General features: G+C 38.6%; 2 protein-coding genes across 2 annotated transcripts in view; both read right to left on the bottom strand.

The window, feature by feature from the left end:
- Positions 1 to 15,359, bottom strand: part of NUP210 (nucleoporin 210) — a 163,545-nt gene that overhangs the window by 102,816 nt on the left and 45,370 nt on the right. The window contains 3 exon segments of the mRNA XM_043977585.1: positions 1,429 to 1,561; positions 6,196 to 6,346; positions 12,754 to 12,850. Coding sequence (XP_043833520.1) covers positions 1,429 to 1,561; positions 6,196 to 6,346; positions 12,754 to 12,850 — 381 coding nt within the window.
- On the bottom strand, positions 10,881 to 11,333 carry LOC122735796 (40S ribosomal protein S13-like). The gene has a single exon (XM_043977586.1). It carries the CDS (start codon positions 11,331 to 11,333, stop codon positions 10,881 to 10,883), a length of 453 nt encoding a protein of 150 aa, XP_043833521.1.

Here is a 15,359-nt window from a genome sequence, read left to right as displayed (position 1 = left end):
GTGCCCAAAACAAGATTTAACAGATATTTTAACCCCTCCTACCTTTCATGTATTTTGAAACATCAAATTCTTTGACATTTTTGGAAGAGGAGTAACTTTTGAGGAGGGGTAATCTAGGTTTAAGGGTTCCCCCCAAAGTAGTATCAGTGGACCTCACCTGCTCCCTTGCTACTGAAAAGCAATGCTATTATTCATCTTTTGCTAATTTCTTATCATCAACAATATGATCTCCTGTGTCTTTTCTTCAGTCCTAAACTTCCGGTTCTACCCCCATCCACATTACTCCTAAAGGGTGACCTCAACTTCTAATCCAGTCAACTCTTCTAATTGATATGTTAAAGCTTCTCTAGGTCTTCACCTATTCCTTCCTTCCCCTCTGGCTCAGAGGATAAGATGGTGCTTCTTGCCGAGGCTAACTATTTTATGGATAACTCTGATCTCTTCCCATATGTCCATCCCCTCACTCTAAGGAAATGCTTCTCTATAATCTATTAATTTCCAAATCCAATGCTTTTTGTCTTTGATCTCCTTGACCTCTCTGGAAGATTTGATACTGTTGACCACGTATTCACTGATATTCTCTCTGCCACTGACTCCTTGGGGGCCGCCAGATTAATCATTTCCTCTTCCTCCCCTCCCCAACTTCCTACCCATCCTCTTTTGTCTTCAGTCATTTCTTCTACAATGACTCCTTCTCAATTCTCACCTTTTTTGGCCTCTTTGCAAATTTTGACACTGTTGATCACTATCTCCTCCTACATACTCTTTCTTCTCTGGATTTTTGTGATTCTGTTCTCTCCTGGTTCTCCCATATATTCTCTTCCCTCTAAGTTTTTGTGACATGGTATTCTCCCAGTTCCTGTCCTACCTGTCTAATTTCTCCTTCTTAATCTCCTTTACTATATCTTCATCACAGATCATACTCACTGATTGTGGGTATATCCCAAGGCTCTGTCCTGGTCCCTCTCTCTTTTCCCTCTATGTTGTTTCACTTGATGATATTATCAGTTCTCATGGGTTCAACTATCGCTTCTATGCAGGTGATACCCATATTCATATATCCAGCCCTAAACCTTTCTCCTGAGTTCCAGTCCCACCAACAATTGCCTCTTGGACATTTCAAATTAGATGTCTCATAGGTATCTCAAACTCGACCGGTCCCAAATAGAGTTCATTATCTTTCCCTCTACCCACCTCCAAAATCTTCCTTTCTTTCTCATGACACGTAGGGGTGGAAAAGAGTGAAAAGTAATTTTTGTTCACTGATTTTTTTTTAATTTTAACTTTTAAAAAGATCACTAAGAAAAACAAAAACTTATTCCTTATGCTTTCCTATGTTACCCTGAGCACCCTTTCGCCACTTGTCCCTGCTCTTGAGAATTGGAAAAAAAAAAACTAATAGAGAAGACAAAGCTAAGCAAAACTCACCTGTAATTTTTCCTTGCCTGATTTTCTGGACTTTGTAGTGAATAGAGGTCCCCACCAGCAGATAAATGTCATAAGCTGGGTTCAGAAGGATGTTCTCCAAAATTAGCAGCCTGACTTCTGCAGGATGGACATTCTTCAAATAAAGAAAGGGAAAGGGTCAGAAAAAGAGAGATTTGATATGTGTAAGACATATTTAAATGTTACTATGGGGGTGGCAAAGTTAAAGGAAAACAAAAAGCAGCCCAGTACACAATGATTATAATTCTTCCTGTAAAAACCCCAAATCTCAAACAGCTGGTACAAATCCCCCAAAGGAACTGTGTCAAAGTCACTACAACAATTTCCACATAACAGACTTCTAATCCCTATTGTATATAGCAAAACATTGCAGACAGTCCCTTTGAGAGGATTAGACATACAATTTGACCATATTTCTTGAATAGAAACCATACTACTGATATTTCTAAGTCATTCTATGGGGAACCTGGTTTCCTTCATACAAGAGATAGATGAAAAATAACAAAAGACAAAACCAGAGACAGACAGGGAGACTTCCATTTTCTATTTTGTACAATTAAGGGAAAGAGACAGAGGTTCAAGGAAAAAAGAGAGAAGGAAATAAGGAGAGGTGAAGGAAAGAAAAAGAATTTGAGAGAATGTACAAAGAGATAGACAAACAGTGCTTGAGAGAAGGAAAAGGCAAAAGAACCAGAGAGAGAATGAAGGATAAACACATATATAGGTAGAAAAAGTTCAGACATTTGTGGAATAATGTCATCTTGATTCATTTGGAACTGCATTTCCTACTATTTGCTTCTTTAGATGGTTGAAATTAAGTTGAGAGAAGGATTAAGCCCCTGGAAGAGAGGTTGTCTGCTCCTGCCCTAGCAAGATGAAATCCAGCCAATGGACAATCGGGAGAATTTCTTGCAACTTCTTGCAAATGGCCTGGCATCTTACAACTAATATTTCTTCTATCATGCAATTCCCAGCACCCAAACCATAAACAGTAAGTACATCTTTTTGCCTGAAAGCCCTACCAACACATATTCTCTTGGCCAATTCCATCTATCACAAGGGAATGGCCCACTGAAGAGACAGGAGATTTGAGAGTGATGCTCAGTTCAGTGTATGTAGGGCACTGTTTCAGATATGTAAACTTTAAATAGAGGAAGGCTTTCAACACTGGAACTCAACATCAGAACTAAATGGATGCTCAGAAATCAAGAACACAAAAGTCAAGTCAAATCGATAAGTATTTGTGCTTACTATGTGACAGGAGCTGTGCTAAACAAAAGAATAAATAACCTTGTGTGATAAAAGGCTGCATGGAATAGTGGGGAGAGTTTCTGGGCTTGGAGACATGGACTTCAGTTATTTCAGTCCCATTTGGGTTTTCTTGGAAAAGATACTGGAGTGCTTTGCCATTTCCTTTTCTAGCTCATCTTACAGATGAGGAAACTGAGACAAATAGGATTAAGTGACTTGCCCAGGATCATACTGTTAGTATGTGTCTGAGGCTGGATTTGAAGTCAGAAAAATGAGTCTTCCTGACTTCAGGCCTGGTACTCTATCCACTACCTTCCTAGAGTCAGGGAGATCTGTGTTCAAATTCTGCCTCAGACACTTACTAGCTCTGGGTCAACTCACTTATCCTTTCTCATCCTCAGTCCCTTTATTTGTAAAATGAGGGGATTGGACTCAATTGAGGTCACTACCAGCTTGAAATCTATGCATGATCCTATGAAAAAGAAGTTCAAGGCTAGTGAGAAGCATCCAGAGAGTATCACAACAGTTCTTATATTACAGTAAAATTCCATTATGTTCAGATACCATAAGTTCAATGAATCAAATCAATCATTACATACTTATTGAGCATCTATCATATGCCAGGCACCGTACTAAGCCCTGGGGAGACAAAACAGGCAAAAGACAGTCCCTGCCCTCAAGGAGCTCACAATCTAATGACTATCTGGCCATTCCTCAATTACTGAGAATTTGCTCTATTTTCAGTCCTTTGCTATTTCAGAAAGTTCTTTATAAATATCTTGATATTTATATCTTGATATCTTGATGTTGTAAAATTAATTCTTTACAATGTATATGGACCTGGTTGTGATGTCCTTCGAAGTCTATACCTAGTGATAAATCACTAGGTCATATAACATGAACATTTTTGTCACTTTCTTAGCAAAATTATGTCCCAGAGCAGTAGGACCAGATGTTCTTGTAAACAGTTGCTTTCCTGTTGTCTTCCTTGTTAGTCTATAAAGCTCCATGAGGTCAAGGACTGTTTTCTTTGTATCTCTAATGTTTAGCACAATCCCTGGCATAGAGAAGGCACTTAATAAATGCTTGTTTACTTAACTAGAGAAAATGAAACACTTATTTAGAGGATAGACTCAGACTATTTCTTCCAGTACCTGGTACTTTAACTGCTGCATATCCTGCATTATACTCTTCCTTCTCCCATCCTTTTAGACATATACTGAGGCTGTGCAAATGTTTCGTTCATAAACTAATTCCCAATTTTTACTGAATGGAAACTGGCAAAGATTCAAGACACTTTTGTGCTATGTGACCACTTGCAAATCGCAAAACTTCTCTGTGCCTCTGTTTCCTTATACGTTAAATAGAGATAGTAATAGTTAAAATTAGCTAAACCCAGAGTATGGAGAGTACACTATGTGAGCAATCATTATTATTATAACTACACCAATCTAAGCTAACACATTTATTTCCCACCAAAACTAATATCCATTTAACTGGTACATAAAGTGAATCAGATGAGCTATATGTAAATGGGTATCACTTATCTTGGTTGGTTAAGTTACAAAATTAAGGAACATAAATGAAATGTAGAAATCTTCCTGTTAAAAAAGATATGCCCAAAGAACCTGGAAAGTAGATTGTGCTAACCAGAAAGGGCAATTTCATTGCTGTGGTTAAAATGGAAATACATTTACCTTAGATTACAAAGAAATAAAAAGCATAAATTCACATGGGAGCTGGGAAGGGTGCCAGCATAGCAGCTAAGCATACTTGTCTACGGGCCCTTTGATCACAACACTTTTAGAGATGAGAAGCTAATGAGATGGAATGTATTTCTGAGTGAGGTCGAGAACAGCTTGGGGCAGGAGGGGGTGGTCAGGCAGGTGGTGAGCGCTCCATTCAACAGCCCTCTGAAGTCAACTCAGAAATGAGCTGATTTTTTCCATCAGAAAAGTTGTAGGCTAAGAGTCAAGTAGGAAGAGAAAGAGAGGTCTCCACAAGCTGAGTGTTGGGTTTTAGAGCTTAGGAGAGTGTGTGGAAGGAGATCCTGTAAGAAGATGGGAACCCTAAATCACTTGATTATGTCCCAGTGGTTAGAGAGAAAATTCTGAGGCAAGAACCCAGCCTCCTGATGATATGTTGGCACAGCACCTCTAAGCTATCCCCCTCAGAGAGAAATAAGAATGAATGGATGGCACTTTGTGGTGAGGGGAAAGCTCAGACACATAATTCTTTTTCCTCCATCAAGCTCTGTGTCACAGCTTCAGAACCTCACCTCTTAAGAAAAAAAAAAAGATTACATTAAATTTCTTCAATAAAGGTCTGATACCCAAGATATGGATGAAATAGAAACTAATAGAAAAAACCAAGAGCTAGTCTTTAATAAATCAAAGGATATGAACAAATAAATAGTTTCAGAAGAATTGCAAGTGGTTAAAAACCACAAGAAAAAATATATTCTGAATTACAAATTGCAAGGTAAATGCCAATTACACTAACCCCAAGGTTTCATTTCACTCCAAGAAAATTGGCAAAGATTATAAAAGACTAAAATAGTCTATGTTGGAGAGACCATGGGAAGACAGGCATACTAATATATAGGTAGTAGATCTGTGACATGCTTCAATCATTCTATAAAATAATTTGCAACTAAGCTAGAAAAATGACTAAACTATTTATACCCTTTTAGCCAAAGATCCCACTACTGTGCATAGAGCCAAAGTAGGTCAAAAAAGAGAAGAAGGTCCTATATATATATATCAAAATATTCATAGTAACATACTCAGTAGTACTATAAAACAGGAAACAAAGTGAGTGTCCATCAAGTGGCTGAACCATTTGTAGGGCACAAATGTAATGTTATATTACTGTAACAAAAGAAATAATATTCAAGAAACTGAAGAGATTTGAGAAGTGTATAAATTGATGAAGAGTGACGTAAGCAAAGCAAAAGAAATATACAAAGTGACCACAACAAAGAAATGAAAATCAAATGAAAAAGCGTAACAGTATGAAAAAAAACAACACCAAAACTCAGATGAACTCCAATGAATACAATGTCCCATCTTAATTTTATAGGACTGATGAAGAAACATAACACCACCATACCTGCCTCTTGGTGGAGAGGCAGTGAACTAGAGGTACATAAGGAGACATATGCTATCAGACAGTCAATTTATCAGCTTGCTTTGCACAATTTGGGGTTTTATTTGTTCTTAACAAAGGAGGTTCTGTGGTGTGTTGAGTGGGTGGGGGAGGGTGCCTATTGGGAAATGACATTGATGTTTTTTTAAAGCATCAAGAAAAAATTTAAACCATCCTCTGAAATTCCTTTGTTATGAAATATTGAGCTGGAAACTTTGTTCTTATATTTATAGTTTGAGTGATTTCTGTTTTGAAATATATTCTCAGTTGCCTATGACACACTCACCTAAGCATCTTTTCTCTTTACCTTGGGTATTATTTGGGAATTTGCAAATCACCACACAAAATTACCTTATACACCACTTCTTGAATCCGTGCTTTCAACTTGGAACTCCCTGTCTTCATTCCGGACACTAAAATTGTATCTCCTTGCTTGGCCACTTTCTCCATCTCTGATATGTAGGAAGGAGGTATGTAAGTAGATTCCAAAAACTTCAGAATCCTAGAACAGAAATGACATATTTTATAGACTCAGGAGAGTAGGACCTATGTGGGGGAAAAAAGTCCAAGGGATATAATAGTCTACTGCCCCACCAGGAACATCTTGATAAATTGAAAGGAAAAAAAATTGAGAGGGAGTTGTAAGGCAAATTTCTCTTTGAACACTGCAAAGAAGCATAGCTTGGAGAAGCATCCTTGAGAGATACATGTGACAGGTGCAGAGCATCTTGAGAAGAACCTAGGCAAATCAAAAGGTCATAGATAGAGCAGCCACTCCTTGAGCACCAGTCAGTTGTGAGGGCTGTGTGCTAGGCTTGTAAAGGGTAAATAAGAAGACGAGACAAGATGTTTTCTTTTTTTAATGAAATAAGGCTTACTCAAGAACTGCCAACAACACCACCTAGGTCAAGAAAACTCCCATTTTTGTCAATGACCAGCAAACTTCAATCGTTGAAATTTAAATTTGATCACCCATATGCCTGGGAAATCAGCCATCTAACATAAGGATTATCAACAGCAGGCTAATGAACCCATGAATCATCAATTTCACTTCCTTTGAATGGACAACAAAAGCACCAGTAGTTGGTATCCTTTAATCAACTATACTTTTGCCTGTCCATTATATACTTGTCATATTTATTTTTTTAAATCCCAGAAGCATAAAATATTTATCTCTAATTATAATCCATTGTAAACAATGAGAGTGTGGCACTGTCATGAGATCCTCCTGTCATTTTTGCATTTTATCTTGATCATAGGCTGAAGGGAACTATTCTACTCATAACCTTCTGTACAAATATTAATTTAAAAAAAACATCATCAACCATTAACAGTTTGGGATCCTTATTTTATCAACTGGTCTGTTAGCTCAGATCATAGATCATGGAATTTAAAGCCAGAAGGGACCTTAGAACTCACTTAGTCCAACTCCCTCAGATGTAAAACTCAGGACCCAAAAGGTAAAGTAATTCACCCAAAATTAAACAGGTAGAAAGTAACAGAGCTGGGATCCAAATCTAGTTTATCTGAATCAAAACTCAGCATTCTTTCCCTACTGGGCTTTGGGACATCCACAAATTTGATGATCATGTACTCTAAGCCTTCCATCAAAATCTTCAAATACATAAGTATATTTGTATTTCTAGCACTTGGGAAGGTGACTGGAACATATTACGCATTTAAGATTTTTTTTCATTCATTCCTTCCTTCCTTCCTTCATTTTTTAATTTTTTAATTTGTTTTTTAGTGAGGCAATTGGGGTTAAGTGACTTGCCCAGGGTCACACAGCTAGTAAGTGTTAAGTGTCTGAGGCCGGATTTGAACTCAGGTACTCCTGACTCCAGGGTCGGTGCTCTATCCACTGTGCCACCTAGCTGCCCCCCTTCATTTATTTATAAATGTTGATTAGGCAACTGGAGGCAAAGTGGAGAAAATTCTGTGCTTGGAGCGAGGAAGATTCCAAATCCTACCTCAGACAAATATTTGCCAGCTGTGTCACTGTGGGCAAGTCACAACTTCTCTGGACCTCAGTTTTCTCATCTATAAATGGAGGGGGTTAGACTCTATGGCCCCTAGGGTCTTTTTCAGCTCTAAATCTCCAATGACATGATCCTCCAGTAGGGTCAACATCAAAGTCTTGTCCTTAGCGCTTTCTTCTGGGTTGACATTGATCACTCAATCCACATTTAAAAAATACTTTTATAATTTATTTTATTTTTAACTAATTTCATAATTTAATTGAGGGTATTACAAGAAACTCTGTCAAATGCCTTGCTGAAATCAAAATAACCTTTACCAATATCCTAATATCATAGATATAGAACTAGAAGGGACCACTGGGACACTTAGAGGTCCATAGAGGTTGTACTCCTTGCCCAAGGTCATACAAGTTGGAAATAGCAAAGGCAGGAATTTGAACTGGAGTCTTCCGACTCCAAATCTATTTTTATTCTTTATGGAGAAAAGAGGGAAGTACTAAGAATGGGGAAAGAAATTTTAAAATTGGGCTCATGACCAGCTGTGGATTAATGAATTTTCTGCTATAAAGTCACTCAATATATCTCTGTCCCCCCACACCAGACCATCAAAATCCACCATTAATTTTAGGCATCCTAGAGAACCACTGATATGATATTGAGAAGTGGCCCTACAATGAATTCTGTACTTCCTTTGAGGAAGGAAAAGAATCCCAAAGGGTAGAGGGTGAGAAAAGGTGATAAAATGATGAAACAGGATGGCTTTGTGGATTTGGAGATAAAGACTGCCATAAAGTTTCATTAATTACCTTGCAGTGAGAAAAATGGTCTACTATCATCATCTGTTAGTCAGGGATGACCTCAGAATTTATGGGAAGATCTGTATTACCAGGCCTAACATCACGAAGCTTCCTGATTGGTTGGAGTTGGAGCACGGAATTTTTTTTTTTTAGTTGGTGTGTGTGTGTGTGTGTGTGTGTGTGTGTAAATATGCGTGTGCATTTACATACACACATACATGCACATACATACACACATACATATAAACGCAATACACATACATATACATGCACATACACACATACATATGTGTGTATATTTACACACACACACATATATATATATGTGTGTGTGTATATAGATATATATATATATATATATATATATATCTTTTATTTCCCTCCTCCCCGCAATTATGTGTTAAAACAATGGAACATAAATTTTACCACTTGCCAATAGCAAAACTCCAGGGAGGTTTAGAAGGTGGACTGAACTAGTCTAACACAAGGGGTCCTGAGGAGGAGAAGAGATCCAAGAAAATAGAAATTCAGGCTCAGAGATCTCAGGTTGAAATTAGAACGTTGGCCACTACCATGAGGTCAGAGTCTGGGCTTAGGCTGCAAAAGTCTATTGGGATTTGCAGGGAAAGGTAATAATAAAAAAAAACAACCTGGTATGGCTGCAGTAAACTTGCTGGTTGTGGTTTGGGTCAGATAATTTTTTCATGCTAATATTCCTTTTGATTAATTATTCTACAAGTAAATGTTTATCAAGGTCCTCTAAGGTACCAGGCCCAGCATCCAGGGCTTGGGATGCAAAGACAAGTGAGTTTACATTCTAAAGGGGAGACAACACTTATGTGTCTCATTAAATCTATATACACAATGAAAATAAGGTTGTTTGGGAAGGGACGGTACCAGCACCTAGGAGTAGGGACAAAGGCTTCAGACAGCATTTTCCTTTATGCTGTTTACGTAAAGGAGAGTATGGTGCAGAGAAGATAGCACACAGTTCAAATTTGGCCATGTCATTTATTATTTGTCTAACCTTGGACCAACTTTGTTTCTCGATTATCTCATCCATACAGATGAAGGGATTGGATCTCCGTGATCCCTCCCAGCTCTAAATCTAGGATCCTAGACAAATGTATGGACCACTAGGTGGTGAAGTGGATAGAGTTCTAGGCTTAGAGTCAGGAGGACCTGAGTTTAAATGTAACCTCAGACACTAGCTGCGTGACCCTGTTTGCCTCAGTTTCCTCACCTGTAAAATGAGTAGGAGAAAAAATGGCAAACCATTCCAGTATCTTTGCCAAGAGAACTCCAAATAAAGAGTAGAACAAAACTGAAATGATTGAACAATCACAACAAATAAAAACCTATACCAATCACACTTGAACTTCTGACCATGTATCAAGGGGACAGAAAGAGAATGGATAATGGTGCTGCTTTGGGAATCTGCATGGTAGTATTTATTCACAGGATATAGGAACAATCATACTAGTAACTGGCATTTACTTAGCACTTTGACATTTGCAAAACATTTTATACACATTATCGCATCGAGTTTCATGAAAAACCTGTAAGGTTAAGAACAGGTATTATTATCTCCACTTTAAAGATAAAGAAATTAAGGCTCAGAGGGTTTAACTGACTTGCCCAATATTGCACAATGAGTGTCAAGAAATGGGATTTAATCCAAGTTTCCCTTGCTAGAGTCTAGTACTCTTTCTACTAGACATCAAGTCTCAGAGAGCAGAGCACTGAGTTTAAGATAGTCAATATCTTTTACCACAGAAGTCTCTGATGCTTGAAAGGAAAGAGCTTACCAATGGCCCTAGATTGGGTATTAATATCTGGGAAATTTCCAGATGTGGAAAAGTGAGAGCCTTCTGTGAGGACCTTTTTTCAAAGACAGTCATTCAGCAAATCATATTTTGAATAAGTATTTTAACACTAAAAAGAAATGAATAAATTTCTGAACTATATTAAGGACCAAGCTGATACATTTAAGGAATCCTCGGAATTTAAATAGTAACTCTATCAGGATAGAAAATCAGTAGAACTCTTTTTTAGGGAGGCACCATTGATTAGAAAAAAGACAGTGATCTTGAAGTAAAACACTTGGATTTGAATGCCACATCTGCCACTTAATTTACCATGTGGCCATGGGTAAATCTCTTTATTAGGGGATCCCTGGGGTCCATGCTATCTCTTTTGTTTTTGTTTTTTGTTTTTTTATCTAGATGTGATTTTATTATTTTAGTACATAAACTAAAATTTATGCAACTAGAGCAGAGGCTGTGGATGATTCATATTTCCAATTGGGTGGGAGAACTCTCTTGGTTTTGTAGTAACGAGCCAGCCTGTGAATTTGGTTCTCGTTGAGAATCAGACAAAATTTAGAATCCTTATCCTTTCTGTTTCTCTCAAGGTGCTTGCGAACAGCAACAGCTTTCTTGATCAAGTGATAAAGATCTTCAGGAAGATCAGGGGCAAGTCCCTTGGACTTGAGAATTCTCAAAATTTTGTTGCCAGTTACAAAGCGCACTTGTGCCACACCATGAGAATCCCTCAGGATCATACTGATCTGGGAGGGAGTCAGGCCCTTCTTGGCCAGCTTGTAGATCTGTTCCTTCACGTCTGAGGTGAGCTTCAGCAACATGGGCACATTGCGGCGGTACGGCAAAGCCGACTGGGAGAGGCCCTTCCCGGGAGCATGCATGTGACCCATGATGGCGACGATCAGGAGGCAAAAGAGAGAGGACCAAAGCCATGCTATCTCTTGATCTCTAGCCATATGGCCCAATAACCTTTCTCAGCCTCAATTTCTTTAAGTGCACAATGAGGGTAATAATATTTTTTACTAACTACCTCAGAGCTGCTGTAAGGATGAAATGAGAATCTATGTAAAAATATTTTGTAAACTTTAAAGTACTATGTAAATGTCACTGATTATTGATGATGATGGTGGTGGTGGTGGTGTGAGTTGCCTTTACTATTATATAAAACCAGAGTTTCTAACTAAAGCTCTACTTGAATCCTTTCTAATCCTTCAAAAGATAATAAGCATTGTTGTTGTTCAGTCATTTAAGTCATAACTGATGCTCTGTGACCCAATCTGGGGTTTTCTTGGCACAGATATTGGAGTGGATGGCCATTTCCTTCTCCAACTTATTTTACAGATGAGGAAACTCAGGCAAACAGGGTGAAGTGACTTGGCCAGGATCACACTGCTACCAAGTATATGAGGCCAGATTTAAACTCAGATCCTTCTGACTAGAGTGCTAAATCTGTAGTCTCTAAACTCTAACTCTAAAAAGCACAGGACTAAATTTTTTTTTAAATCTGGGTTTAAAAATAACCTCAGGGGCAGCTAGGTGGTGCAGTGGATAGAGCACCGGCCCTGGAGTCAGGAGTACCTGAGTTCAAATCTGGCCTCAGACACTTAACACTTACTAGTTGTGTGACCCTGGGCAAGTCACTTAACCCCAATTGCCTCACTTAAAAAAAAAAAACAACAACTCAAAGACTTGCTAGCTTCGTAATCTTGAGCAAGACACTTTCATTCTCTGGGTCTCAATTACCTCATGGAAAATGGGGACAGTTATAATCACACTTACCTTACAGTGTTGTCAGAGGATCAATAGCAAGTGTTTGCTACCTTAAAGTACCATTTAAAAAGTCTTGTCAGTGATCTAGCATTGATGATTTGCTTGATATGTGCCAGGAGCTATGCTAATGACTAAATATATAAAAAAGATAAAGACAATCCCTGCTCTCAAAGAGCTTACACTCTAATGGGGGGAGATGACATACAAACAATTATACAAATGTGATACAAAGAAGATAAATTAAAGCACATCCTTAGAGAGAAGGCACCAACAATAAGGAGGATGTTTTATTTGTTATACAAAAGCCAAGTAAGAAAAGACAAGGTTGTGAAGAAAAGATCCATCTCAGTGGATTCTCAACAAATAAAATTATGTCAAAATACCCTGAGAAAGATGAAGAGAGTACAACAAAATCATTCCATGATTTACTTTTTACTGGGGATCAATATGGCAAAAATTAGTCTAATGCTTAATTTTGATCTAATAACATTTACTTTTTCTCTTTAAAAAAAATAAAAGGAAAACACAATGAACACTTACCTGAGAGCATTATGAGAGTCTGAGAAACCATCGGCTTCCGTATCCTTTACTATTGTCCAATCAAAAACCAGCCCAGCCAAAGTGCTAAATGTGTTTCCTTGGGGAACAAAAAGCAGATGGATGGGTAAAAATGAACACAAAATACATTAGCCTTTATTATTTGTCAAATGTATGAGTACCTATGTGCTTGGTGCTATTGTGCTATCCAATTCTTTGTGACCTCATTTGGGGTTTTCTTGGCAAAGATACTGAAGTGGTCTGCCATTTCTTTCTCCAGTTCATTTTACAGAGGAGGAAACTGAAGCAAACAGGGTAAAGGGAACTTGCCCAGGGGCATACAGCTAGTAAATATATGAAGCCAGATTTGAACACAGGAAGATATTTTCCCATTTCCAAGCTCAGGCTCTAACCAATGTGCCACTAAGCCCCATGTACTTAGTGCTAGGAAGGATAAAAAGAAATATAAGAAATGGCAGTGGCCTCTGCCTGAGATGGAAATCCAAAACTAATACATATGAAACAGTTACAGACAGGTTATAATTAAGTGCTAAATTGTGTGCCCAGGGAGCCAGGGGACTCACCCAGCACAGACCTTGGGGGTTCTGTGCAATCTGTTTGTGCCAGAGTATCGCTCTTGGGAAGTTTTGAATTATTGCTCGCCTTGCCCTTTCTTTCTCGGTTTAAATCATCCAGGTGTTACTGTACTTGGTTCCTTTGTAGTGATTTGTACACAGCCTTGATCCTTTCATTCCTCCTGGCTCATTCATCAATGCTGGGAACTGATTGATACCTTTGTTCTGATTTATGGTGTCTTGTTTGAGCCTGAGCCTGAGAATTCATTCCTGAGTCTCTTCTAAACGGGGCAGCTGGACTCAGACACATCTCTGCATCTCCTTGATTATGAATACTCAAAGGACACCTCTGCTGTTGTGCAACCCATACTTAAGGGATACTGGAATTTGGAAATGACTGTGTGGCAGAAGTCACAAGCATTCCTGCATGTTTCCTCTGCCCATTTTTGAGGATCACAGCTTGAGGCGACCTGTCAAACACTGAATTTGGCAGTATGTTCCTTGCCTCAGCTCTGATCCTTGAGAACATACCTGACCATCTAAGACATTAAGGCAGTCTACACTATAGAGCTGTGGACTTCAAAGACTGATATCTGAAGAATTCAGTAAAAAATTCATGGAAGAAGTAAGTCTTGATCTGGACCTCAAATGTGGCACAATAAAAACAACTTCACTTACAAGTGATACTCACCAATCCTGTAAATTATAAGAAGCACCCCTTGGTTTAAGTGGCTTGGCTTGTTGACTGTTAATTACTCATGTGGCTCTGGTCAGCTTGGGGAAAAACATCTCCATGGAGATATTGATCAACTAAATAACATCTGCATTGCTACCTATCTCCTGACAGACAGGCAATGTACTCAGAGTACAGAATAAGAAACGTGTTTTGGACATGGTCAGTGCAGGAATTTGGCTTGCTTGATTATGAATATTTCTTGCAATGGTTTTGTTTTTTCTCCCCAATAGTAGAAAGAAAATTGTTGTTAGTTGAAAAAAATACCATAAATTTTAATAAAACAAATGAAAACAAATAACTCCTGTATTTCAGAGTATATACATGGATAAGGGTCATGCATTTTCTGACATCCTTGTTAAATCTTCCTAAATTCTTAGGGGATTCAATGGGCCAAGTTCATTCTTTACACAGCTGGTAAATTGGTAAACACACACTGGTAAATGTTCACTGTGCTGCTAAGCACTAGGTATAAAAAGAGAGGCAAAAACACTGTTCCTGACCCTGAGGAGCTTACATTCTAATGGGAAAATAACATCCAAATAACTATTTACATACAAAATATATGCATAGTGGATGAAAGAAAATCGCCCAGGAAAGATACTAGCAGCTAAAGCAGGAGATGAGGGAGGGAAAGGTCTCCTGCAAAACGATTCTAGCTGTGTTGTAAGGAAAGCCAAGGAAGCTAACAGGCAAAAATAAGGAGGGGAGGAAACTCCAGGCACAGGGGGAAACCAATGCAAAAGTGTGGAGTCTGAAGATTGCGTCATGTGTAAATAATAGCTAGTAAGCTGGTGTAACTGGAACACAGAGTACATGGAGTGGATGAAGACTAGAAAGGTAAGAAAGTTATGAAGCTAAATCAAGGACTTTATATTTGACCTTGGGTGGCAGCTAGGTGGTGCACTGGATAGAGAAGACTAATAATCCCTTATTCAACAGCCCGTTCCCCACAGGTTACCGCAATCTGGTAAGGATGGATAAATTGACCCATAGGCTTGCAACTCAATGCTGCCCCACCTCCATGTCATAGAAAGATAAAAGCCGAAAATTTTGTCTGGCTAGAACTGTAGTAAGGCAATGTGTTGTGCTACCACAATGCTCAACCAAAGAACTAAGGAACAGAAAGAAATGGGACAGGGAACAAGTATGTAGGAGGTGCCACTAGACCTGAAAAAAAGGGGACCTGGCATCCAGCTGTGGCCAGTTCTATACCCTCAGAATCCACTTGGAGTAGAGACAGAATTGAGGTTCATTCAGCTCCTGAGGAAACTTCTTTCAAAAGGGAAGGAGTCAGAAAA

The sequence above is a fragment of the Dromiciops gliroides genome, chromosome 1, assembly GCF_019393635.1.
Source record: "Dromiciops gliroides isolate mDroGli1 chromosome 1, mDroGli1.pri, whole genome shotgun sequence".
Taxonomy (NCBI): domain Eukaryota; kingdom Metazoa; phylum Chordata; class Mammalia; order Microbiotheria; family Microbiotheriidae; genus Dromiciops; species Dromiciops gliroides.
The sequence above is the reverse complement of the archived record's forward strand: the minus strand, read 5'-3'. Positions and strand labels throughout refer to the sequence as shown.